Raw genomic sequence first — 27,089 nt, forward strand, 5'->3', positions numbered from 1 at the left:
CCCTCCCTCCCCCCCCCCCGACGAAAGGAATCGAAAGTGTCACCTACCTGTACAGTGCTTTCATTTGATCTCTCCGAGGGTTCAGGGGGCCACCGTACATTTCGCAGAGAGTTGCCAACGAAATGTTTTTCACCTTGTAGACCGGCTTCGCGTGATCCTGCTGTTGTAGGACGGCGTGGGCCGCTTGCGTATCGAACACATTCTTCAACGTGATGCCGAATTGGTGATATAGGGCGGCGCTATCGTTGCGACAGTCGTGCATGACTTTGAGCAGTTTTTCACTCTCGAGAATCTCTTTGAGCTTGCCTTCAACTAACAGGGCTGGATTCGATAGCAGGTCGAAAATGTAAACCTGTTTCTCGGGCGTGGCAATTTGCAGAAGGGTCATCGGACCTTTTATGCCGAGATTGACGCCTTCAGCGTCGACGGCAACTACGTCAAACTGTTTGTTGAGGATATTATTGACGAGTGTAGCGCACTCCTTCGGTTTGGCGATTATACGGACGTTCCTCAGCATTTCTTGGAGGCATTTCTGCTGTTCGAGTGTCTGTTGGGGGTTCTGTATGACGGGCGGGGGCTGTTGATGCGGGAACGACCCTCCGCGATCCCGATACTCCATCGCCGAGTTTTCAGCGACAACCTGAGTAGACGAGAAAGATTAAACAAATGGCGAATTCGGTTTCGACGCGACGTCAAGAATCGCCCGACTGGACACGCCTGGATCGTCAAGGATCCGGGCGTGGCGTTTTAGAGGTCGATCCTCGCCGACGGATGTATATTTTCTAAACTTACCTTAAGGATTTGATTCTTAATGCGCTGCTGAATACTCTGTGGCTGTGCGGGAGTGGAGGGCGGAGGTGGGGCCTGCTTGGGAGCCGGTGGGTCAGGCTGAATCCGGACCTGCTGTTTGAGTCTCTCGGGGGAAATCGAGACGATGTTGCTCTGCACGTGGAATATGTGCGAGTTCATTTTCAAGAAGGCGCACAGATCGCTGGCGCTTTTGATCATTTTCGAGTAAACGTCTCTCGAGAATCTTGACGTCAAATGTAAGAAGAGATTGTCCACCGAAACGGAGCTTCGCGACTTGACATGCTGCTCAAAAATCGAACACAGCTGCTCCCGGAGGTGGGAGTCCAGCTGTGGAGGCTCTTCTTCGGGAATCGAATCTTCTTCCAGATGGATGAGCGCCGCACCACCTTCGACGTTCAACAAGACCGAACGAAGCACCACGTGATCATCCTTCAGCACAAAAATGTCCGGATGTTTCGCGAGAAAATCCCGGAATTCTTTGCCATGTTGACCCGAAATGTGTCGTACTTCTGGCGATGCTTGAGATCTGCAAAATCGATTATCGAATTCAGAGAGGATCTTGGAGCTTGAGCTTCGACTGAAGTCAGGGATTCCTTTCCGGTTGGCTCCAACTGTCGGTCGAGGCCGGGCTCTGCATACTCCGCGCTATAGGGAGCAAAATGCTTGCCGCACGACGATCTTCTTCCGGTGCCTACCTGTGTCCTAGCAGTGACTTGATTGGAACTTCGGCGTTCCCGTATTGCTCTAATTTATTACGAAAGTAGTCGACGGCTTCTTGCTCGTAGTCTCTTCGTTTCGAATTGGCGTTCCCACAGTTGAAGTTGGTCACTGTCACCTGGAAGGAGCGAAGCCGGATGTCGATTAGATTTTACGGATTCTATCGAGCTCATGATTTTCTTTCGCTCCTCCGACAGAAGCGGCGCCGGCGAAGACGCTGTTGCTCCCTCGTGCAATACCGACCTATACCGCAAGCGCAAGCCCATGTCTTCACTAAGAACCTCAGTTTTCCGAAAAGAGAGAGCGGCCGGTCTTGGAGTCGGGGATTGGAGCCGGGACCTCCCCGACGACGGGGGCACCGGCCTCACCAACGCACGGCTGCTGCGACTTACCCGTCGACCACTCGCTCACCCCGCAAATTGATATCATCGAGCCAGATAATTCTTGCGCGGATACCTCAGTTCTGCCTCACATGGATCTGGTAACCACGATAGGGAGCTTCACTGGCGAGTGGTGAAGCGCTCTCATTGAGCGTGGTCTGATCAATTATGCAATTTATTGATTTCATAGAATTCGTTCTTTGTCCGGGGCGCAGACTTGCTCTCGAGTTCCGGGCGACAATCGAAGAATGAGAGGATGCTTCCGGCATTCTGGCAACAAGATCGGGAAAATTCTGAAACTCGTGTCAGTTCAATGACGGCCGACCAAATTCTCACCTTGGCCTGAGAATAAGCAGCTGCTCCACAATGGCCGACCCAGAAACTCCACATTATCTAATTTATTCCATAACATTTTCTCCTGCCGATAGCCTCGCGCTTCTAGATTGACCGAGACATGGAGCAGGGGCCGAAAAGTTCATGCTCGACAGTTTTCTGTCTCGTTGGAGTCACCGCCCCCATCGCGGAAAATTGATCCCCTTCCGCATTCCTACAGCGTGTAAGCTGAACGGTGTAGAACGACTCACAGAAACCTGCGACCAATGTCTCTGTTTCGCAACCCCTCCGCGATTGCGATCAAAGCACTCTCTTACCGAGAATCACTTTCGATGGAAGAAAGTTCCGAATTTCATCGAAGAAATGAAGATTTGATTGCCGCAGAAAGGACGAAAGATTCTCTGTACAATCTCTCTCCGCGTACATCGCAGAATACTCGACGTCATAAAGATTGTTCGAAGCAACGGCAAAGTCCAGCGGATCGGCCAGAAATCATCATTTGTTCTTGCAGCGTTGACGGATCCGTAGCGCATCGGCTCGGACGCACAAGAGCGCATCGGATCAATCGGAAGGCTCTCGAGATCCGCAAGAATGGACCAGAATTCTGGGAGCTGCTAGCTCTCCCGAAAGAAATCGCACGCAGGCGTGGTAACTTGAAGCGTCTGCTATCAAGCTCGTTGAACAAGTTGGCGTTGGACTTCGGACGAGTCATCACCGGAATTCTTCAGCTGCGGCAGCGTCTGCGGCCAATTCTCCTTGCCAAAAGCGGAAACTTCCCAGGCGAAATCGGTCGACCGACTGCTTTGGCTGGCCGCTTTGCCGCCTGCTTCCAGATCGCCAGAAGGAGCTCCTTGTTTTCTTCTCGCCGATCGGAAGAGGAAATAGCGTAATGAGCGAACACTTATTCGGAAAGATACAGATGTCTCTTTTTGTCCAAGAATGCATGTTCTCGTTCAATTCCCGTTGTGAGTTTGGAGACCGCTTGATCAAAGTTCTGTTATCACAGACGCTCCACCGGCGAGCGCCCGAATTCCTGAGTCAACCTTGCCCTAATTTGCGAATGTAGGACATGAGTTCGTACTCCGGGCTCAATTCATCCAGCATGCCACACGAGACCGCAACCCCAGTCGAACTCATCGTCGGTCGCCTAGAATGACTTCCGACGCAGCGACTCCATTCGTGAGCTCGTCTCTAACAATAATTGGCTCAAACGATGATTAGGTTCTTCGATGTCCCGGTCTCCCTAACTATCACGAATAATTGTTTAAATTGAGCAGAATCATAAATAATCATTCGATGGTAATATACTTTGGTCAGTTGAGCCTTCAGCCAATCGGATTCCTCGAAGGCCCACTGGATGTTCCGATACCCATACCTATTACCTAAGAGTATTCTTTCGGAGCTCAGGAGCCCCAGGCGGCTTATCAGATGGCTCAACCTATCGAGACAGCCGATCGCGTAAGCTTCCGTACGCTCGGATTTCGCTCTCATGGTGGACGTTCATTCACCGCGGTATGGATCATTCCCGACGCGATTTGGAATGACGCTAACAACCGGCATCATGTGTTCCGGGACTTGTGAGTCATTGGCGTGTGCAGGAGCATCGATACAGATTTGGTGAGGCGATAATCAGATGCGTTTGCACGAAAATGATCGCTGTTGCTATCACGGGCACTCCACCGGAGAGAGCTGAATCGGACGGAATGATTCGCTGCTACGCTCAGTCAGCATTGTTTCTTCGGGACAGTATGGGCTTTTACTATATCGTACACACATCAACCCCAGAATCGTTGTTCCTTAGCTTTCAGCTAGCCGATGACGCTTGATTCGAAGCGACCGAAGAGCAACGGAGGCTATTCGGGGTGGACACGCGAGTGCCGTGCTCTCGGCAGAGTATATTTAGCGAATCGATAGAGAGCACTAAATGGGTCTCGGACCTGTGGCCGGTCTTAGGAGTTCACGAATAGAAAGCAGGTCCTGAGCTTCGACTCGATGACCACTGGGCGTGTAGTAAATCACAACAAGCCCCAGTCTTCTGGAAACTTCATCTGCAGACAAGACTTCCGAAATCGATTCGATGTCTCCTCCTTCAAAAAATTCGATGTCTCCTTCAAAGAGATACGCCCTCCGGTGAAGAGAGCTTCTGTCAATTTAATCGAAAACTCGAGCTCAATTCTGGCGAGGGCTATCGGCTGTTGACGATTGACTTCCTGTCTCTCTCCATCTACGAATAATGATGCGGACCGTGAGCTAAGCTGTCGCCCCTATCGGATCCGCATGCATGAGCTCCGAATGTCCTCCAGAATCGAATCACGCCGTAGGCCGGTATTCCACGCGCTGAAGTCTATCGGCGTTCTCTCTAGGAACTATCACAACGAAGTCACCGGAAACTCTTCACGGGGAACCGCGGAATTGCGATAAGATAAAGCGACTGGGAAGCTCTAATCAGATCGAGTCTCAGTGTTCGATGAGCTCGTCCTGCCGCGGGAGTTTTGCGTGGTAAATAGCGGCTCGAATTTCAGAGAGACCCAATGAAATGGAGATTGACTCGGACCACAGAGGTTGAACTACCGTGAGACACGATCGTGAGCGCTTCCCATGAAATTGCAGAGAACTCCTCCCCATCGGTTCCTTCCGAGCGGTCGAAATTCTGCGGATTTCGACCGGTTTCCCCGACATAGAGGTCGATCAAACACCGAAGCGATAAACTCGCACGCTTTTCCGGAAGCGCGTGGTACTCGTGGCACAGCGCGGCGTCACAATAGATGTGTTCGAGTTCCTTCTGTCAATTCAGACGTCAGACCACATTCGGAAGTCTGAACAAACTGTTACCGTGGACTGGACAGGTCCTCGTGCAGCCAAGGAATCCGCGATCGACGACCCGCCATTCTGAGCTTGTCGATGAGCTGCTTTCGAGCTTTCGATTGCGCTATCTGCTCGTTCGGAGGGAGAGCAACCCCGGTCCCCATTGACGAAATTCGAAGATCAGCGAAGAGACTTCGGCCTCGGCGACGGAACTTCCGTTCCTCCGGGAGCTCTCGGTCCTAGCGGTAGATGATTCCATACGAGAAGAATCTAAGACGCTGGAGAAGCTCGAAACCGACCTCCACAAGCCGCACATAAAGAGAAAAATCCGCCCCGTCAGCGATGAAGGTTCGAACCATGCTGGATCGAGGCATTCTTGTCGGTGGCGGAGAAACTCTCCCGATCGGGAGCAGAAACATATATTTGAGATCCGCATAAAGCCTGTCCGAGGAAAGGCGTTGTCTCTCGAGCGAAACCCGTCTGATGAGCTCGGACTCTAATAATCGCTCGGTGTACCGCAAGCCACGTCGAACGTTCACTGATGCTGTCAATCGACCAACGACAAGGGGTGGCAGTGCCCGCGGCGGCTCGGGTGCGATGCGAAAATTGTCACTTCAGCCGATTTCGCAGACTGGGAGCAAACAGCTGCTAGCTGTACAATGTAGCACCATACGCGCCGACTGCCCTTTTCGGGCGTAGTAAATAAAACGAAAAACGCCGACAAGAAGCTCGGAGCGTGCACACCCGCCGAAGCAGGTCACTTGACAGCGACTGGGCGAAGTTTGCCACTGCGGCCGCCGACGGGATAACTTACTTGATCGCCCTCGATGGTGAATAGGGACGGATATTGTTGCAAGAACTTCTTCAAGCCGGACTGACTCCCGCCAGCGATCTGTCGCATTTCCTTGGTGAATCCTTTCGTTCCGAATTGACACGACAGGTCGTGCAGGGTCCGGGGTTGGCCCTTGTCCATGAGCCGCTCGATGAAGAACATCAGCGTGAGGTTCCTGATCTGGTCGTAATCTCGGCCTTCCATTTTTTATTTTTTCTTCGCACCGCCCTCGCCCTACGGCTCACTGTCACCACGGCCTGACCCGTCGCACAATAGACTCGCTAGCGAAATTTTAACAAAAACAAAACAGCTGATCCAGATCCTAGTTGTTGGCGGCCGCCATGTTGAGGTGCTCGGAACGTCAGCGACTACAAGCGACGAGAAGGCTGCTCCGGGCGTGACTATTTCGTGACTTTGGAAAGGGCTCACGGCGCCAAAATCTGAAAACGAGCTTCAGGCGATTGCAGCGGAGGTCTGCGGCGGGCTTTGTCCAGATCTCTATTTTCATCACCGAGAGCGCTGATACTGCTTCTTGGACTCGATGCAGCAATAGGTTGATAAATCCATGAGCTGAATATGAGCGGAGTCACTTATCGCGCTTCGAATATTCCGGAGTGCTCAGGGATCAGATACTCAGGACGGATCGGCCGCGGAAGTTCTCGGAGACTTCTGCAACGACGGAGGAGATCTACGGCGTCTACTCATATGAATTATCAGGAAGAATGAAGCGCTTCGCGCGCATCGGTCCGAGCTCCCCCGAAAATCTCGAGCTCAATCTCTGCGAGAGAAGTCTCGATGTATATGTTTGAACAGTTTCCTGAACGCCGTTCTGATAATCCTCATGATGATTAGCTTGCTTAGTTCCCGGAGAGTTGAGCGGCGGGGAACTTTCCTCCATCCCCATAGGCTCTCCAGCAGAAAGTGTGCGGTTCTGCGCTGACAAGGAGGACGTCAAGAGGCCACGTCGAGACTCCATGGGAATCACTCCAGGAGGAGTAGCTAGTGTGTGTACCTCTATGATCGGAATAGATATCCAGAATATGATTGAAACCTAAATGTTCAGTAGTCGTTCGCTGGTGCTCCACTCGGGTACTCATCTGCCTGTGGCGTAGGAGCAATTAAGTGCGTTGATGTTTTGGATCAATAGCCAGGATCAGTGCCCAACTCATTCCTCCCCGATATATTCAAGCTCATTCGTCCGTTCTATGCAAACAGGTCTTCTGTGAAAGGTGACGGCTGACAATGACCATGCAAATGGACTTCCGTGCAAGCCTCGTAGCGGAATTACTTGAGCCGCTTGCGACAAGGAGATTGCGGCGGCGAAATCTCTTCCTGGGGAAACTGTGGAACAAGGAGCTTAATGTGGGCTATGCGCACGAACTCGAGAATAACAATTGGTATCGCTTCAGACGAACGCAATCAGGGCGGATCTAGGGGGAAAGCGATCCCTCTTCTGCTACCCTATAGTCTACTACTACCTCCCTGTCGTATCCCCCGCCTTGAAGCTGCGGACGGACGCCGATCCTCTACCCATGATACACCGACTGCCAAAAATTTCGATCCACCAGCTAAAAGCTTGCTCGTGCGTTGCGATCCGAGGGATGTTAGTCTTGTCGGCTCTCTAAGCACATGGGACATTCGACTCCTTAAGCAAAGGGGAAATAGCCTCGATGAAGTCTCTTGGGACTTGGTCACCTGCTACCGTGAAGCTGCAAACGATGAAAAAATTCTCTCGTTGCCAGAAGCCTCGAGAAGATTCAAGCCGATCTCGCGCTGTGGATTTCCCATCCCTGAAGCTGCGCGGAGTGTACGCCTGCCCAACGGGTTAATAATCTCTTGAAGTCTTAGACTAATCATGGAGACTCCCCTCTGACAGCGAGCCTAGAAAAGTACCCGAAGATGATCCGAAAGGCCCCCATGCCATCTGCTTTGCGTAGTATGTACGGGGAAACGGATATAACTTTGAGAGCGTTGTAGTCTTTTCGTCGGCCAAACGTTTGCCACCCATGCAGATCATGCGGATCCTGCCGAAGAACTTCTTGCGGCACCTAGCGCGATCCCTCAATTAAAGCGGAACGTCCTCGCGGTAGCCGCCTTACGAAGCACGAAACTCTACGGACCTCACACGGTAGCCAGCTCAACAATATCCGCATCGGAAAATTGCTGAGGGGGAGGCGGCACGCAGAATTATTCTATCGATGGACAAAAATCCACTCGGATGCCTGATGAATTCTGTAGCTACTTCAAATGCGTCATTTGCCGCGAATACACCCACGCCAGACGGTTCGTGATGGGTTTTGACGAGTCTGTCTACCTACAATGCGTGGCATATCCCTCCGGACAAGTCAAGAGGTTGTCTTTTCTGTCCGAGCAGAGCAGGATCTCAACCGAAAGGACGCTCAATGAAGGATAGATTTCTGAGGGATGAAAACGAACCGGAGTAGACCGAGCCAGGTTTACCGTCAGTTCATTTATCTAACTGGGCGGCTTTGTTCAACTCGACACAAGCCAATTAGAATCGGAAAAGATTCATTCTTCTCGTCGGCATCGTTCGTATTTTGTGCCTGTCTGTGATAAGCGCGCGTGTGTTGCCTTTTCGTTCTGTGCGTTCGATTCGCTGCCGCCGAGCAGCCCGGCAAGCGATCTGCCGACGGACCCGGCAGGCAAGCAGGCAGGCCGTCTGACCGACCCACACGAATCACGAGGATTTTGTTCGACGATGTTCACGCGCCGGCAGAAAATAGGAAAATTTTTGCTGTCGCCTCAATTTCCCAATCTATGGCACGATCGTCTATCGACCTCTGAGACATACAGCAATGCGGAATTCGGACTGTCTCTGTAACCTGAGACGCATCGGAATCAATAGGGTCGATGCTCCAATTCTCCCCGACCGAATCTTCAGCGACTCCTCATCCTCCGTCCCCGAGAGTTTTCCATCGGAATTGGTACACTTCCGAGACTTTGCATAATTTCTTGTAAAATTGTTGACTCTCGGAATCGACATGGCATGCCTGTCATGGTACGAAATGCATGTAATTCCAGGAACTTTGCTGGCTGTCAGACTCGGATTATCGGGGCCGTATGCTCGAATGCGTCTTCTGTAATCGAAGGTGCCGTTTCGCTTCGTTTACTATTTTCTCGACACTATCGCTCAAAAGCGCTCTGAAGATGTTTTGTCTTGTAAACCGTTGTTTCGACAGGAAAACGTGGCCGAGATGACGAATTGGCTGTTAGTGGTTTACCCAAACCCCGTTGATCGAAACCACGAGGTGTTAAGAGCTCCTCGCGTGCCCTCGCTTGCGAACCACTGAGCGAACGGTATACTTTGCGTGCGCATTCGTTTTGATGGACGATAGGTACTTTTGGTCGCTTCGAAACCGTTCATTGACGGATTACCGTTCAGAGCAAACTCGCTAGGAGTAAAAATCCGACTGCTTCAATTAAGCACTTATGGGGGCGCTTTCGGCCAGCAGAACCGGACCGACCTGAGTCAGTTCAGAAGATTGAGACGACTGAACTTTCACTTGAGCGCAGTACAACCGATATGGAAGCAAGAGATCAGGAATTGCGACGGTAACCCTGAGGCGCTCGACTCAAACTGACACTTCTTGAGAAATCGTTCAGAAATATTTTATCCTCCCCGAGCTTCGACGGCGTTGCGAAAAAAAGCTCTTATCTGATCGGCGTCTGAAGGAGAATAATACAGAATCACTGAATGTCTTGATTAAATACTGGGGCTGTCGCTGTAACTTCGTGGTTTTCACCGCCTCCGATTGTTACGTCAACGTCTCAATTTGCTCAGCCAAGCTCCAATGAAGTGTCTTCAATAGGTTTCTCCCCTCATCTCTTGTTAGCGCTTCAAGTAGCAGCCTTCGGCGTGGACCTTGCCGCTCAACGGCGTTCTTAATTGGACACTACACCACTTTGTTTTATCAGAATCAGAATCTCCCCAATACGCTCATAGGTGTTCTTACTTCTCGGAGGTAGCCCTCGCTTCGGCCAGGGACCGAAGTTTCTGAGGGTTTCTACACCAACGAACCCCGACGGCATCGGATCTTCTCCTACGCTACCGAAGAACTGAAAAATGCTGTAGACCCAAACCCAGGCCCGCAGAGAGAAATTCTGGGCCCGGGGGGAAATTCGGACATGGGCCCCTCTCGATCATGGTCTGTCATCTGTCAATAGAAAAGTGATGCAACGAATGGGTCAGAGCAGCAGTTTCCTTCCGTGCCTCTTTTGGAAAGGGGGGAATTTTAGAACGCAGACAACATTATCACACTAAAGCCTGTGCTAGGGGCCCCTGAGGAAATTCTGGGCCCGGGGAAAGAAGTCCCGGTACCCCCCCCCTCTCGTCGGGCCTGCCCAAACCCATAGAGAGTCCGGTTCCGATTGCTGGACAAGTGTTGCGAGTGAGCTCGTCTACCCGGACTTGAAGACTTCCCGGACAATATACAGCCCGACCACGGAAGATAGATTTGATCGGATGTCGCCTGAAAAGGACAGTGAAGCGAATAGCTTCTAGTTTCCAGAGCTGCCTGTTCATGCGGCCATGAACTTTCCAGGCCTTTAAGGTGTCCCCGGAGTCTGCCTCCGGAAGTCCTCGAGGGGAGTGACAATCAGAGCGAGAGAAATGCGGCGCTCTCGGGGCAGTCCTGGGGCTTATCAATCCAACGAGGGCGACCGACTCCCCAAGGACTGCGACTGTGTTGCTGAATCGGCGATAAAATAGGCGCCCCGTTTTCCGTTCGAGTCAACGTTAGTAGACGATTCCGTGAGATCGAGGCCGTGCCGTGTCGCTCTCGCCGCAAGCCAGTCATGCCTGCTGATGCACAAGAGAGTACCAGAAGAGTTCCTGCCGGGCTTTTGGTATCTCTTCAGCTCTTAGAACTCTTCAGGCCCTTGGTATCCGAATCTTCCGCGATACTCTAGGCCAGCGTTTCCCAGAGTCGGTTCGCGCCCCTCCAACGGGGCGTCGACCATTCTTTGGTGGGGCGCCAGGGGTTTGTGCGACTTCTACTGCATATACTCAGGGAGATAAATATCAGACTGGAAAGTCCGTTCATGTATCGACGTGACGTGGCTCTCTACAAAGGTCGGCAAGGATGCAAAGTTTCTACTTCGGCTCGAGGTATTCTCATCTTGAAACTTCTCTGTTTCGATTAAGAGAGCAAGAATATACCTAAGTGGCGCGGAGGCCGAAAATCGTCGATCTAGGTATGGTCTCTTCCCTGACAGAATCGGCGGATCTAGGTGGAATACGTTTAACGCTGCTCAAGGCTGCATAAAATTAGCGGTCAGGGAGGCTCCGCCTTCCCCGCAGAAGTCTTGTCATCGATTTGGAACGATGCTCGCGCTGCAACGCTGCACGAATGAAGACTTCATACCGCTTCTATAGAATTTTGTCGATGAGGTTATGAGTTCTTCTGAAGATGTCCTCTCGAAACTTCCCGGTTCCGGAATCGAGTGGGACTGAGCTGGGACGGCTCGATTTCGATAAACGGAGTCTGAGCTACCTTTCTAGGAGTGCCAATGTAGCCACTGAAGAAGTCAGCAAGGATCTTACTAAAAAAGAACCTCTCACGGCTTCGAACACACCCTCACTTCGAAAACATTACAGAAGCTTCAACAAGCCGCCACCGCAACGAGGGAAGCCCTCTGACCAAGATCCGGCTATTACCGAAAGTACACCTGTTTAGGAAGAGCCGTTTCGTTCGGAATGTTCTTCAAATCGGTAAGTCATGAATTCCAACATCTCTCACCGCGATGCTTCGGAATTTCTGTTGCGCTCTATCCAAGCAATTGCGATGATATCGTGACAAGCAGGGGGAACACGTCCTCAAAGGAGGATCGAGACGAATTCGAGGAAATTCGCGGAATATTTGAGTGAGTGATTAGCAGAGAATCGTCGAGAATCTCAGCAGTCAAATAACCCGGATATGTGAGCGAGCGCGGGCGGTGTCTTCAATGAACTGATCTTAGCTCCCAAGACCCTCATTCGATAAATCCGCGATGGTGGTTAAGGGGTAGTCGTGCACTACGGAGGCGGTCTTTCGCATCACGACGGAAGAGGATGAGGGAAACTGTGATCGTACATCTTCGCGGGCTTCTACTAGAGCTCCGTCCAGTCATCGCACAGACTTCAGACGCACTCGTTACACGGGATTTGTTACATAGACCGAAGAGTTACCCGGTACTTCATTGCTTACCGCGTTCCGGTGCGCAACGAGCTCCGCTCCTCCGGACTCACAGAGTCTGATCCCCTCGAGGCGGCCAAGAATTTCCTAAGACATCCGAGACGGCCACCTCGATGGCACCGCCGAACAGACGTAACGAAAGGGAGCGGAATCGTGTGAAACAAGTGAATCAGGGATTTGCTCTGCTGAGGAATCATATCCCATCATTGGCTAATACCAAGAAACTCTCCAAAGTGCTGACCCTGAGGAGTGCAGTCGACTATATCAGGTGAGTCCATCAATTCAAAGCGTTTTCCCGCTCTTCCGAGCTTCGTACCGAGCACTTCTCCCTCATCCCTGGCACAGAATTTTCCCCATGGGTTTCCGGTGGAATTTTCCCGGACCGCAACCGTGGCGTATTCGCACAACGAGATGACTTCTCGATTTTCGGAGCCGGAGCTAATGACCGCGTGAATTTGCAGAACACTCGAACGGCTCCTTCACGATGATCATGGAATCGCTTACAATGACAATCAGGTCGCTCACTACTCTCATAGTATGCCGTATCAACATTCGACACCACATCCGATGGAACGGATAAGTCTGCAGGAGAACATGCTCCCATTGCAATCATCAACTCCGGAGAGCACGACATCTTCTTCGTGTTCTGTAGATCTTCAGATGTTTGCTGATCAGTGGCAAGATTGGCAGTGTAGATGATGTGATTGAAGTCGGCGCTATTTAGGTGATATGTCGGTCCTGAGCTCTTGAGCTTCACGACAAAGAAGCAATGTATAGTTCCTCGCGGATCATGGAAGACCCTCCTCAGTATGAGGAATCGGGAGAATGAGCTCGGGGACTCGGTTATAAGGTGAATTCCGTGCCATAGCTAATAATCTCAGTCAGTGGAGATCTCTAGCCCTTCCTGTGAATAAAAGGAGTACCTCTGATCTGACTCTCGATCATTCACCACAATTGTTTGTACCAGACTTCCAAGTATTCTCTCGCATCACAGAGACCGGAGCCATCCCACCAGTTCCATCTAACAGCTGGCGGGAACAGTTTCAGCATTTAGTCTCAGAAGCCCGTCCCGCATAGGGGATCTGCGGGACGCGGCATAAGAGATTCGTGCCTTGCAGAGAATGTCATGAAGATTTCAGCTTCTCCTTTGTCGGCCGACACCTGAGTGGAGACATTCTCCCCGCCCTCCTAAGACGATTCAAGCAAGAATTCTTTACGATAACCCGGGCCGCCGATGGGGCGGTTGATTCCAAGTTCCTCAAAATAATTTGGAAGCGGCACAGAGCTTGAGACTATCGAGAATTCTCATCGCAAACGAGACGCTACGGACAGAGACAGCGCGGCATAACATTACCCGCAAAGATAAACTCCTCCCCTGGAAGGCAAGTACGTTCTTTTAGGAGACGGCTGTCACGGCGAAGGCAGCCGCGCGGCGGCGGAAACGATGACGCGCGGCAGGTGCACCATCAAAGCATGTCGTACAGCCCGCTAGAAAGCCAGACATTGGCTATATCAATAGCGGCGGCCAGTTCATGACCAAAGCTGCGTAGGCCGGCAGAATGACCTTAGTCAATACTTCGTTGGCAAGCTGGCTGACTGGTTAGATGCGGATGAATCTCCATGGAATACCGGAGTCATGACAATCGGCTGATGATCGTGTTGCAATGATCGCTTCATCGTGAATTCTCATCCATATATTATATCAATGCTCTATGGTTCGAGCTCTCGAGTTTTTGACCGCAGCGTAGTGATATGTTTCTTAATATTCAGGCTAGGCAGCACGGTCGTTCAGTACGGCAGGGAGATGCATCTCTTCCAGTGCGAAATTCATTGGGTCGTCCTGTTTTCTTTACGTCGTTTCGTCTGCCTCCCTACTGACTTATTCGTCGTAAGTTCTGAGCGACTATATAGCCCTGTATATTTTTCGGGAGCAGAAATCTGAGAAACCATCGAAATATCGACTACGCACAGCTTCTAAGCTTCTGCTACTCGCGGCTGAAGCAATCCAAGAACAGGCCATCTTCCGGCATCAACGCAGGCTTGCGGTTTGAGAACGAGTCTTGTTCGGGAGGGAAATCCCACAAAACTCGGAGATCCATCTGCTGAGACTCTCCGGGGACCTTTCACAAACCTCCTCGGAAGGGCGAATTTCCCCCGATCGGAGCTCCGCTTTTTTTCATCCCGATTTCTGTAAGTTTGCCTGCATCCCTCACCCGAGCATGATTCGCAATGTAAAATTCCCGCAGGATCCCCGTCGATCACTACATCGGAATAATTGTGCTGTTTTCAGGGAAATGAAAGATTCCTACATCGTGAATTCTCAGGGGCGTGCCTCCTGCAGCTAATGGCTGTACATCATCCTACGTTGAGCGGTGATCGCGACGGAAACCTTGTGAGGTTCCGTGGTGTCTGATTCTTAGACTCCAGACCCTTGTTCATCGGAGAAGGTTTATCGATATCAAAGCTTCATGTTGGAGGCTCGCCGACATGGAGCACCTGTGAAAAAGGAGCTCTTCCAGTGGAGTACAAACAAAAGTGTCGACGAAGATGGAATACTGTGGATACTCGAAGAGGCAGCTGCCACACGGCATACATTTGTAAACAATGGTACGTGTAGAAAATTTTAAGCACTGGGTGCTCGGTAGAAGAAAAACCCCAGTCGGCCGACGTTTTCATCATTGACCTCTGATCCCCACACAAGAACGAGCGATCGAACGGACAAATGGTCGAAGAGCCGTATGGATGGCACACACGGACGAAACGGCTCCAAATGCAAACAATTTGCTCCTAATGGTCATTGGGCGCTGTTGTTCGAATTGATCGAGTGGATTTTAACTCGTCGTACTTAGTCGCAGTCGCCGATTTGCCGTTGACGGCGGCGGTGGCTGCTGCCGTTAATTTAGATCAAGTAACGCGAGAGGAATCTGCTGCCTAATTGTCCTGGGGCCACCCAGGACCACGTAGACTCGCGCCTGCCTTCGCTCACCGTGCCATATCATCGCACAATGCCGTCGTCGGACGACCGGTAACGGGAGCAATCGTAGGCATTCAAGAGGGTCATCAGTTTCGCCTTCATCTTGTTTTTGGTGTCGTGTTCGTTCTCCACTCACGTTCTCTGTCCGATGAGGAACATCAACGGGATCTATCCGAGATGGAGCCTTAGCTAATGGTCGCTCAGCTTTTTCCTTCGAGTCTTACATTAGAGTCTCAGACTGATGATCAGAGGGCGCCGTCTCTTGATCCACTCATCGAGTGGCCCGGAATGATGCACCTCGTTTTTTTGGATCTCTTCATATGAGAGGCGCGATCATCCTGAGTGCTGAATGATGAATGCTCTCTCAACACAGGCCGTGATATTCGACATCTTGCCCCTGGGGGAAAGATTAATCCAACCTCGATGAACGTCCTTGCCATGACAGAAATCTCGTGAGGAGACCGCCAGAGGTGTGAGCGTCGGCGTCGCATCGTCTAGACCTAGACTTTTCCGCGGAAGAATCATGCGATCGCAGCGAAAGCACGTCTCGAAACACACGAGCTTTGACTACACTAAGGGGGCTCGCTTCCAGCTCGCAAAAGATCGCGGCAATCTGGAATCATGAGCGCCTAGTCGGCAAACACGGTGTCCGGATTCAGGGCTTGTTCAGGCTAATCCGCTCCCGATCGGAGAGAGCGGACGGTGATGGACAAGCGAGATTGAGGGGCGGACGCAAGCATCCTGCGCGGACAATAAAGCGCACAGAATAGAGGATCGTGATGATCATGGTGTCCTGCGGGAGGATTGGTAATGCAGACTGTATTCTCTTTCTCCTCATGGCGAGGGGCCTATCACCTTAGATCGCATGAGTCGGGAACCCGCGGTACTCTTCCTCGCTCAGCCGCCGCTTCAAGGTACCAAGCGGGAAGACTCCCATTCTTCTCATGGAATCCACCGACGGACTCTGCGGTATCTCGGTGTAACATACGAAAGCTCTGATATTCTTTCCTACCTCCAGAGTCGCTTAAATGGGTGGATCGGAATCCCCATACCGATCGGAGATAGCCTGAGGAATTCTTAGAATTTTCCACAGCTAGTTTTCAGGGAAGCGCTTGACGAGGCACCCGCTCCCACCAGATTTGAGTGCGAAGTTCTCATGCATCCAGTTATGGTCCGGCGATCTATGAGCGCCTTACCCGGGACTATGGGGAAGAATACTTTGAAGCGACGATTGCGCGTCTCGCCCCGCCCAGAATTAGGGCACGGGATGATAGGACCATCCTCATCCGGACCTCGGTGCCACGCATTCATGTTAGTCATGCCTAAGCTTCGCAAAAAAACGCGAATCTTATGAAAAACCGCGGTTATTGACTGCGGTCATTCGCTGTCTCTCATAGAGCTCCATGTCAGAGAAAAATCGCAAGTGCGCTCATCAACCGCGGTTGCAAAGCTTAGTCATGCCGAACTCGTTCCGGTGCATTGGTCGAACAGGGGATCTACACAAACAGAATCTCGACGAGATTCTCGCTGGCTGATCCCTTGACATCCCGTGTCTTGCTAGGCGGATATCGAGCTTGTCAATTGATGCTCTGAAGCGTTGACGACGGAGCGCAATCTGCCCATTGTGCAACCCTTCAAGATGTTTCCGATGGACAGGGAACAGAATTATATTCAATCCTGGAGCTCCTTCAGTGGTAGGTCTGCTTCCCATCGTCGTCAAGTATGCATATTCGTTCGGTTCTGACTCCAAGAGAAGACGCGAGCTTGTCGCAGCTCACCGTTACCCTCTGTAGATATCAGATCTCAAGTGCGTAACGCGGTGAATTTTTGATGGATGGATGGATGAATCGTTTATTGACCCTTTCTGATTGTGTCTCAATCTCAGTATACATCAGATGACCCTGGTGCAGGGGCGATGTCTCTAGCAGGTCGATTCATGTGATATCCTCCTTCGGTTCCGGTGGTAGTCCTCCTCCGCTCCCACTCTCCTAGTAGCACTTTAGTCGTCGTGATCATCCTCGGTGTGCTGTCTTCCTGTAGCCCTAGTTGTCTCCGCACGATGAACTCGGCCTCCGGCGGGCTGTCACATTCCAATATCAGACATCTAGCCAATCTGAGTCTAGTTTGGCTCGTACTGATTCTTCTACATACATATATCTTGTAGGCCGCTCGGCTTATCCGCCTAAAGATCCCTCAGCTCCGATCTCCTATCCTGGAACCTGGTTCGCATATTGGTAAGTTTAAGCATCGTCAAGATCGCCTTTTGCCATCTGGTCTCGCTCATCTCGCGAGATACGTATTTCATATGCTGGCGAGATACGTATTTCTGCTTTCAGCCTCCCTCGCTTCGAAACTGGACCATCCCAGCTCCCCGTGGATGAATTCTACCGCTGTGTTCGAGTTTGGCCCATCTACCAGCTTCCCGCTGTAGGTTTTCAAGTCCCTTCCGCAGTCTTGCGGACATACTCGTGACCGAATCCACGTACGTCAGGGCGGATACAGCTGTACTCTTCCATTATATCTTTGTCACCATAAACCTGTTGAAGCGCCATGAGGACTTTGCGTGCATCTGTCTCAGCACTTTCTCCGCCCTCTCTTCCCAGACTTTCTCGTGTTCCTTCGGGTAGTTTTTCGAGTTGCAGAGCGTTATTCCCAGGTACTTGTATTTCTCTAGTACCGGTTGTGTTTGTCCCTGCACCTCTGAAACCCCTCTTGTGTCCGCACATTCCGCAAACTTGACTATTGCGCTCTTTTCGGGGTTGAATTGGAGATGCATCTGTACTCCAAACTCCGATACCTCTTTGAGTCATACTGCCATGTCTTTCCAAGACTGTGCTGTAAGAACTAAATCGTCAGCAAATAGCAATCCCCTGATGGGGAACATCTTCAGTTACCTAACGTTGAATATGTTTCCGGGTAGTCGTACTTTAAATCCGACACCCGTCCCTTCCAGTCTCTCTTCTGGTTCTGACATATACAGAATGAAAGAAATCGGGCCCAGCGGACATCCTTGCTTAAGCCCCTTTTACAGAGGGTTCGCTGATCCGACGGGAGACGGCCTTTCATTGTGAGGAGCCCCACTTCGGCGGAGTAGGAAAGACAAGACGCTATCGCCGAGTCGCCCTTTTTCCGCGAGGTTCTCTTCACCCCAAAGTACAATCTCTTGGTTGCGATAATCGTTTCGTCGCTCGCCTTTAATCCAGCGTCGATTGTGAGGCAAATCTGGGTCCCGACTACGCTTTCGCGACATGGCATCGAATGTGGCAATGAACTTCTTCCGAGCAGGGAAGAGGAAACCCGACTATTGTTCTCATGGAAATCGCGAGCATCCTTTAACCACTTAGCACCTCGACACTGCTCTCTCAGGATCAGCGCGCGATTCCGCTGTCAGTCAGCCGCTGCTGCTCGCGGCCTCCGACAGCCTGCCAATGACCATGATCAGGTAGCAGAACCCAGCCCCTAGGATTCCGCTCCCTGCAGCGTGCCTCTCTTCTTGACACACCCCGGCGACCAAATGTAGCCGAGTGGGAAGACACGCATAGATAATTTCTTCCGCGAGAGAGAGCCCTTCCGGAGCTCCATGGTTGCAGCGTATTCTCCCAGGACCCACATCTTTCGTCGTGCAGAGATTATCAGAGGTTCACTCTGGAGAGCTTCTGCCGGGCTCACCGCTCATCTTAAGCGATGAGACGGTCCGTACGATATCACGGACCGTGCAATATCACAAACGATACCACATTCCTGTCATACAACGGATGTAGACCGTCTATTATCTACTACATTATATGAGCTGTCTACAAGGAAGCTCTGTCTATTTGTCTTTTGACCAATCGTTTCTTCCCGATAGTTTCTTCCCGATATTTACCGAATTTACAAACGGTTTACGCATTAAAAAAGGTAAGCCGCAGAATGTTTCCAGATTTCCGCACTGGTTCGAGGCAGTCGACATGGAAGATACGATGCGCTGTCGATTCCCACGCGAGTGTAGCTCTCATGAGTTGACAAATAAACTGAATAAACATGGCGAAGCGTTCGAGAAGATAATCGACATATCCACTCATGGAGGAACCAATACCGTGCGGATCGAGCCGCACGTATTGCGAACGAGTCGCTGGGAGGAAGGTTCGGGTCAGACACCGACAGCCGGGGAGAAATTCTGCGAGAAAACTGAGAGAAGCACGAGCGGAACGAGTTCCACGATCTCATACGGGTTTCCTCTCAGAACGGAATTTCCACGCCGTCGGACGCTCCTGAAGGCTCACTTTGTCGTGGAGTCAACCTCCAAGTCGGCTTTTGGTATGCTCCTAATGGCACAATCGGGATCTCCCGAGACTGGGCCTGCCATGGCGGCCGAAGCTGTGGCAGGCCAGAAGACCTTTCCGGCTCAGCACGGTGTCTGCTCGGCCAGGCTAGGTTCGCGGCGGCCGCGTTCCGAGACCAGAGGGCCGATGGGAGAGATGCCTTCAACAGGGCCACTCTACTACCAGTGGTCAGCCGTTTGCTGAACCGAAGAACGGAACTGTGAAAATCTCTTCCGATTCTCTCGACGCTTCTGGGAGGAAGAGTCTCCGAAGCGCGGAAACCCCTGAGACGTTCAGTCACAGTGTGTGACGGTTGCAAGTGCAAGAATCTCGGATATTTGATGGAACATATGGCGTGAATTGTTTCGTGAAAATGGGTGCTAGCGTAAACATGGAGGGTCCTCGAGGACCCCCGTCTTCATTCGCGGACGACAGGTGAGTCCTAGAATTTGGTGCTCATCTGGATAAAGGTCTACAGATCGAGAGAAGCTCGCGTTTGAGCAGGTCCCGCATGGCCCGATTCTCGCAAGAGCGGCCAAGAGTACCGGAGATGTTTTTCAAAACATTACACAGGGCGATCTAGAGATGGTTTTCATCCCGGGATAGTCATTTGTTCCGCTACCCTCCAAACCTCCATGTCGATTCGGCGAACCTCAGAGGAGAGCCGCTTTCGTTTTGGGTGTCATTTAAGGTCTCTACTAGGCACCGCAGCGGCAACCTTTGTTTAAGATCGAGCGCACCCTCGCGGACACACTACGATACAGGCGCCCCAAGAACATCGGAGGGAAAAGTGCGCCGTCAATTTAGACTTCGGGAATTTTTGTTCCAATGGAACCGCGGCGTTGCGCTAAAGACCAATATTTATCTGCTTCGACACTTTCCATACCTTCCTTATCTGCATTCCCCTTTTTGAGTTCCCGAACTCGACACCGCGGGTGCCGCGAGAGTCGGCATAGCTATCGAGTTGCCATCTTTTGTAGCGACTCGCTCGAAGCCATTGTCACTGAGCTCAAAATCACTGTGCGAACCCGCGAAACTCTTGAAAATCTAGTATTCATACATCGTCTGAGTCTCTCTATGGATCACCTGATGACTGAGATAGGCATTATCGTGCTTCTGACAAAGTTTTAAAAGTTTCTATTATTCTATTCAGTCTCATGATCATCCGACTTTCGGATGGCGTAAAGTCGATCTCCATGGGCTCGATAGATTTTCTTGTATTCTAGACATCTTCGGCTGTCAAAAATTGTAACTACGATAAATTCATGGACGTCGATCGCCTCGCAGACAAGAGAACCTCGAATCGAATGAAGGAGTGTCAGTAAAAAGTACTGATGAAGCCTGTGGAATCAGAGCCTCCAGGTTGTGAGTTTTGGTAGAATCCTCAGCCGGTCGCTCGGCCCTGAATGATTCGCCACCTGGAAAAGCTGGGCAAGCGTCTCCGTGTCATCATTATCTTTTCGAGTTCGGGTCAGAACACTGAATCGCCGTGACCTCGTCAAACTCTGTGCGGTGTCAAATCGTTCCGCTCATTTGAAGCCGTCAAAATACCGTGTTGTGGTGTTTGATACAGTTATCGAGAAGAACGGTCAACTCCTCAAACTGTTGTCAGTGGTTCTTGGATGGCGCCTGCCGAGTCAATCGGTAGGTCCCTTTACCGGAAGTCCCCGAATCCGACCCACCGAGTTTGCGGCATCCGGGCTCGCTGAACGAACGTTTCGTTCCGAGTCCGGTCGATACAAAATAATGAATTCGGCTCAGAAACCGGAGAGAAGATCTGCTCGAGTGATGGAAAAGTGGTGAAGAGCGTAGAGCACCATCAGCAGGAGCGGGCCTTGGCTACAAAGAGCAGCTGTTCTGCGAGGGTTGAACGAAACGCAGTCAAGAACCCGGTCGACTACCCTCGGAGAGGCGCCGGCATGAAAGTTTCCCACGGTCGGAGGGGCACCTCATGGAGCCCTTCTTCTTTTCGACATACAGAGAAATGCAGCGCGCACGTGCCGTCGTGGGAAACATACAATAGTGACCACTATTTGACCCTTATGAGATAATTATTGGTCTAGACCAGCTCTGCCTCGGACTCTTCATTTATTTTCTCGTCTACTCCCGATTCCCCGTTTTTGAGATCGCCCCGCATATTCCGATCGGGAGTCGGCTCAGAGGACACGAAAGCGGTACTTGAACCGTTCTTATCGACCATCTCATCCGTGAAGCAGAAATCATCGAGATATCCGGAAGTTCTGTTTTATTGACTTCTTGTAGAATTATTTACTGAAAAATAGATTCTTAAAAAACCGTATCAAAAATCACCGGGGACATACAACTTGTATCAACAGGTACAGTATTTCTTTGTGGTTTTATCGGAGCCTCAGGCTCCCTGTCGCGCATCGAGCGCTCTCCTGAATTAATGAGAGGATTCATTCGTTCGTTCGGAATAACCATTTCCGATTTGTCCCCTATCTCCTCGATATATAACTCTGTATATACAAACTGGTGGGACTCCGCGTCGGGAATGAGCTCAACAGACAGGCACACACATCAACTTGCGATCCTCTCAAACTATCCAAATGATTCACCCCATTGCAGAACGGAGTTCGTCCCCCTTGTGTCCTAAATTGAAATGAACTTAGATTAAGCTTCAAGTGAAGGATTCGATCTTCACAGACGCTTGATGAGGCCGAGTATACGCTCGCGTGATTTGACGCTCCCCTCACAGGCAGCCGCTCGATCCATGCTACTGGGCATTATCATGTAGTCGTGCTCGATTCGGCACGGATTTCACTTTTTTTCGTGTGGAATGTCAACAAGACAATGCTCAGTCAAATTACAAAGACTCACAAACATTCGAGAACATGACGCGACACAAAACCTCGGTCTATATACAATTTAAGATTTTGGTTCAATGCTGTGTTGTCCGGAGATTCGCAGAGTATTCTCTTGGAACCCGTCGTCACATTCGAGATATGGAGTTCTGATAATATTCCCCCGCCCTTCAATAAATAGTTTCAATCCGAAGTTCAGATACAGGCCGTTCCCGCTCATCGCGGGCAGCGCTGTCCAGAAGCGTCAGTACGGTTGTCTACAAGCACAGAAGAGTTCGCAAGTCGTTCCTGTGGATGCTTTCGATTCGGAGACCCGTGAGCGAGCATTGAACCATGAGAAATTGGAGACTTCCTAAATTTTTAATAAATAGGTATCCTTCGGTAGGGAGAAAAATAGGTGATTCTGTAGGATTATTTACACTGTACAAGAGCTTCCATCGGACTGTGACCATCACACATTTAGTGGAACATAACACCGGTAGCACCGCAACGCGATCCACGTATTGAATGGATTTCACAAAAATGATTCAGATGTGTCTAATTTTTTAAAGTAAGTCAAACCATCGCGTCGATATCGACTGTTCTCCGATCGCACGACCGGTCTCCAGTCAGCGGACCGATAGATTGAGCAGCGCTTGGTCTATTGCAAATGCATGTAATGATTCGTAGAACTTTGCGACTGCTGCGAGTTGACATCGTCCTGCAGTTGCGAAGCCTGCTGCTGCTGACCACAACCTGGTGAGACGCTCTGCAGTTGGCTTTGTGGCCTTAAGATATCTCCTACGCATGGATAGGGCTGTCGGGGGCCTACTTCCGGCGTATATACAAATGTGAGGCTCGTTGCATAGATGACCCCTGAAAAGAGGCGATAGGCTCGTAGGAAGGGCTAGACCTCCTCCGGGAAATACGATTTGGCATGAGGTCCCGAATTCACCGAAAGGGGTTAGGACTTTTGTCGAGCCCCGTTGCCGACGATTCAGTGTACTCGATTGTGGGGGGACTTACCGTCAGATCGGACAAGGCTAACGGGAACCTGGGTTGGTTGACGCACCCATTGCCAACCTTCCTTGAATGCCGAAATGTCAGGTACCACGCAAAGCATACTTTCTTCGCATCGGAACATCGTTTCGGGAGCTTCGACGTTGCCGAACCAAACCTAGAACGGAGCAGATCAAGCTTAGAATTCGACGTGGAGCGAACTAGACTTATGGTGGGCCCTAGGACCCCTAGGATACAGGACGGATGTCCGTTCCCACGACGCTAGAACGATTATTATGAAAGGGGAAAGCGCTCCACTTCTGCTTACCTTGAGATCGGGGGTGAGGTTTTCTCCGACGAGCTCCAGCATTGCTATTTCTCCTCCTCCGTTCAAATGCAACGAATTCACCACAGGCACCGGGGTGACGGGCGCGCGCACGGGACCCATCCCTTCGAAAAACGTATACTCAGCTTTATCAGTGGAAATGATCGTCCATGCTGCTCCGTCGTTGATCATCTCTTTGTTCGGTTCTTTGGGGCACTGTGTCGCCTGGAACGGGATGATCTTCTCCTGGGAAAGGCACAGGTACATCCTTTCTGAGTCCTTCATGTAGAACGCGCATTTGTGCAGTTGTGAGACGGGATCGTCGGCATCTAGGAGTGCGGTCTGCTTGTCTACTTTGCGGATAACGAGCCGAGGCATCGCCATCCCGGTCACGGAGCACACAAGCTTCACGGTGGACCCATAATGGATGTAACCATCGCGGACGTTGAATTCTTCGCTCTCCGATTCTTCATCGTCCAACAGATGGATCTCGAACGCCCCCCATTGGGTCGACGACGCATGGAAATTGTCATTTTCCACATGCAAATACCGGGTGGACACGGTCTGCGAGCGCAGCCTATTGAACAGCGCCACCTTGGTACCCGAAGCAATGCAGAGATCAGCGTTTTTCAGCGACTGTTTCTTCTTCGACGGCTTCGAAATGACTTTGATTCGTTTCGAGTGGAATACTCCGAGATCTTCGCCGTTGCCGTAGAACATCTTCACCGATAGCATGAAGTGCTTCCGTTTGTCGGAGTCCGAAATGAACAGGGTTTTCGCCGCGCAGTATTTCTTCCCGTTGAAGTCTAGAGGCTGCATGTCCTGGTCAGAGTTTCCGATACCGATAAACGCGCACAGCTGACTCGCCTGGTGGCCGGCTTCCGTGTTGTCGCCGTATTCTCGCATGATCTGGTCCTGTTTCCGTTGCCAGCCGTCGCCGAACAGGTATATGCACGGGGGTGGACAGAAGAAGCGTTTCTCGTTGCCGTACGACTTCTGAGCGACTTTCGCGTGCAGGATCACTAGTACCATATCATTGGAATTGCGTTCTATGAGGTAGCGGGCCATGACGTCCCGAGTCAGGGGCTGGTCCTTTCGACGTGCGAGTGCGTTCACGGGCGGACTCGGTAACGGCGACGGCGGCAGATGACCTCCGGTGAGTTTTGGCGGACCGAGAAGACCGTGCTGTTTATGATTGAGATCTTTATTCGAACCGGCGAGACTGGCGATCATCATCGGCGGTTCTTCGGGATGAGCTGGGGGCGGATGATGACCTCTGTAATGCATCGGCGAGTGTGCCGCGGAGAAATACGGATGACTTCTGTGAGCTGCGCTCATATCCAGAGGTTTCCGATCGGCTCCGTACGAGTCAAGCATCGCCAGATGGTGGTCTCGAGGGTCCGAGTACAGTGGACTCGGGTTGAGGCTCGAGCCCGCCATCGAGGTAGATGCTGAAAACGCCGAGCTGTCATAATTATTGTTCTGGATGGACACGGGAGCATGCTGCGGATACGGCGTCGGGTAAGGCGTTGGATAAGGCGTCGGGTACGGAGCTTCCTCACCCAAGTGGTGATGGCTGTTGTATATGTCGTTCATTCTGGTGCGGTCGTCGCGCTCTCCAGCTACTCAGAAGAATACCTCGCGGATCGTTTCGGCGTTCGAGGCTGATTGGGCCCACGGCCGTCTTCGTCTTGCGTTACCACACTGTTTTCCTACCGTCGTATCCAGTTCTAGGCACAGGGAACATTTGCGAATAGTTTTCTGCACACAATCACTCTCACAGACAGATCTCTCTTCGAGCACAGATGACACCCGTCGTAGAACGTTGGGTTTCGCACGAGACGAGTACTTCGTGTTTACAGTCGCTGTCCGCGACCGGTGCTCCTCACTGTCTCGATCTATCCACTGGAGGACGGTGTGTTTCCGATCGGAAGATGAGCATCGAATCTCATCACATGCGCATGAAGAACGACAAGCACAGATAACAGCAGCAGCTGAACAGCGTCAACAATCGAATCGTCGTCGAAGCCGTTGTCTTCTTTGCTCCCTCGCGTAGTTTCTGGGAATGCAGTTGCTGTTGCCACTGTGATTGTTGCGGTTGCTCGTCTCGACGTTCCCGTAGTTGCGCGAGATGATTCCGCCGATGTCACGGCTCACCTAGCCGATGACCATACGGTGTTTTGGGGTCCGTTGCTTTTGCTCACCCCTGTGCTGCAGCAGCTTGCTGAAGTCGTCGTCGTCGTTATTATTGTTGTCAATTTCGTTGATGATGATGGAGGTAGCGAGCTGTTTTTGTTTGTAAACTCCAGCTGCGGTGGTCGGTCCCGAACGTCGGACACAGCTCGTGCTTTCGTCGACACTGGCAAGCGGAGGTATGCACGAAAAACGAGTCTTCGCTACCCTATGCACAAACTAGTCGAAGGAACCGAAACTCAAGCGAATAGCCACTTGAAAGGGGAACAGCACTAGCAGCAGCAGCAGCAGCAGGAACAGACCCCAGAGCAGACGACGATGAGCGTATGCACACTACGGGTGCCTCCTCAACGGCGGTTGCGCTGCCTGTGCTGGTGGCGGGTCTTCTCGTTTGTTAGCGAGCGGCGGACTGCTGCTCAGGGCGCCGTGTGCGGCTCCGACGACAACAACATAGCATACGATCCCATGAATCGGGCGGTCACTGAAGAGCGGACGAAAAACTTTCCGATAAAGAACACTGCGCAGGCAAACAGCGGCTGTAGCACTGGCGAGCGCTCTAGCTCGCTCCTCGGCCAGCAAATGATGATAGCGTGGGAAAAATGCCAGCTTTATGTGTGAGAATCTAGTGCTCGGCTGAGAGCAGAACCAGCAGCCGCTTGGTCCTAGCTCCGCCCGTTCCCTTTCCGAATGGCGGCAACATTTGAACCGAGAGCCTGTTCCTCCTGCGCAAGCCTGTTCTAGCAGCGAAGGAGCACGGCAGACGAGCAGCGTAAGACGTTCGTCCTCGGAGTTTTCGCTCCGTTTGCGAGAGCACGATGCCCGTGGCTTTCGTGCGATGCGCCACAGATGTCGTGCGGTCGCCGTGCAAGCCCACGAGGATCCTTGTCGAGCGACTTCTCAGTTTCTGGCTGACCGACTCGATGGAAATGTTCCTGCATGCAGAATCTCACCGATGTTGCGAGTCCCGCTGATCTTTTCTTCCGGTGGAATCGCAGTCGAATAAATCGATCCCAGCCGCTCCGCGTGCGCGAGAAGCCGACAACTACCCTAAGGGGGACCTATCACGTCTATTCAAACAACCGGAGAGTCGCGAAAATTCATTCTGGCGTTTCTCCGTCGAAAGTTCGAGGGTAGCAGTCCGGCAGCCTTGAAATTCACTGATGACTTGAGTGGGTTTTTCCGAATTGTCGGCGTGGCATGAGCCCGAATACGGGCTTCTCTGGATGAGGTATGCCATTTCCTTCGCCCATAGGCGTGTTTGAAGCGTACGACCGTGACATTCGATGGAGAAGACGTCGATCCTCCTCATACGAAACAAAACATCGTACGGAGCACCACAACGGAATTCCGGCGGCTCGATCCTTCCGGAAATCGTCAAGTCACGGAATCCCGGGCCTGGAAACCATCATGGAAAGACTTGCGATG

The 27,089-nt window shown here is 51.5% G+C and overlaps 3 protein-coding genes across 3 annotated transcripts in view; 1 reads left to right on the forward strand and 2 right to left on the reverse strand.

Annotated features, from left to right (window-relative positions):
- The window catches only part of egl (Egl_like_exo domain-containing protein), a 7,563-nt gene extending 1,346 nt beyond the window's left edge, over positions 1–6,217 (reverse strand). Inside the window, exons 1-4 of the mRNA XM_003745841.2 lie at positions 5,860–6,217; positions 1,506–1,645; positions 793–1,336; positions 48–640 (exon numbers count right to left, since the gene is read on the reverse strand). Coding sequence (XP_003745889.1) covers positions 48–640; positions 793–1,336; positions 1,506–1,645; positions 5,860–6,081 — 1,499 coding nt within the window. The 5' untranslated portion in view covers positions 6,082–6,217. The remainder of the gene's footprint in view (positions 1–47; positions 641–792; positions 1,337–1,505; positions 1,646–5,859) is intronic.
- Positions 6,218–12,184: 5,967 nt separating this feature from the next.
- Positions 12,185–12,770, forward strand: LOC100903137 (achaete-scute homolog 1-like). The gene is made up of 2 exons (XM_003745842.1): positions 12,185–12,339; positions 12,533–12,770. Exons 1-2 carry the CDS (start codon positions 12,185–12,187, stop codon positions 12,768–12,770), a joined length of 393 nt encoding a protein of 130 aa, XP_003745890.1.
- A 9,902-nt stretch (positions 12,771–22,672) lies between these two features.
- On the reverse strand, positions 22,673–25,067 carry Su(H) (recombining binding protein suppressor of hairless). Its single transcript, XM_003745843.3, has 3 exons — positions 23,475–25,067; positions 23,174–23,324; positions 22,673–23,023 (listed from the first exon to the last, which is right to left on the reverse strand). Exons 1-3 carry the CDS (start codon positions 25,065–25,067, stop codon positions 22,809–22,811), a joined length of 1,959 nt encoding a protein of 652 aa, XP_003745891.3. The 3' UTR covers positions 22,673–22,808.
- Between the last annotated feature and the right edge of the window lie 2,022 nt (positions 25,068–27,089).

Source organism: Galendromus occidentalis, unplaced genomic scaffold, assembly GCF_000255335.2.
Source record: "Galendromus occidentalis unplaced genomic scaffold, Mocc_1.1 scf7180000077485, whole genome shotgun sequence".
Classification (NCBI taxonomy): domain Eukaryota; kingdom Metazoa; phylum Arthropoda; class Arachnida; order Mesostigmata; family Phytoseiidae; genus Galendromus; species Galendromus occidentalis.

Bases quoted from the DNA above. Each gene is read 5' to 3' on its own strand.
- LOC100903137 (XM_003745842.1), top strand. From the start codon at position 12,185: ATGGCACCGCCGAACAGACGTAACGAAAGGGAGCGGAATCGTGTGAAA. The intron at 12,340-12,532 runs GTGAGTCCATCA...GTGAATTTGCAG, and splicing joins AGTGCAGTCGACTATATCAG to AACACTCGAACGGCTCCTTC.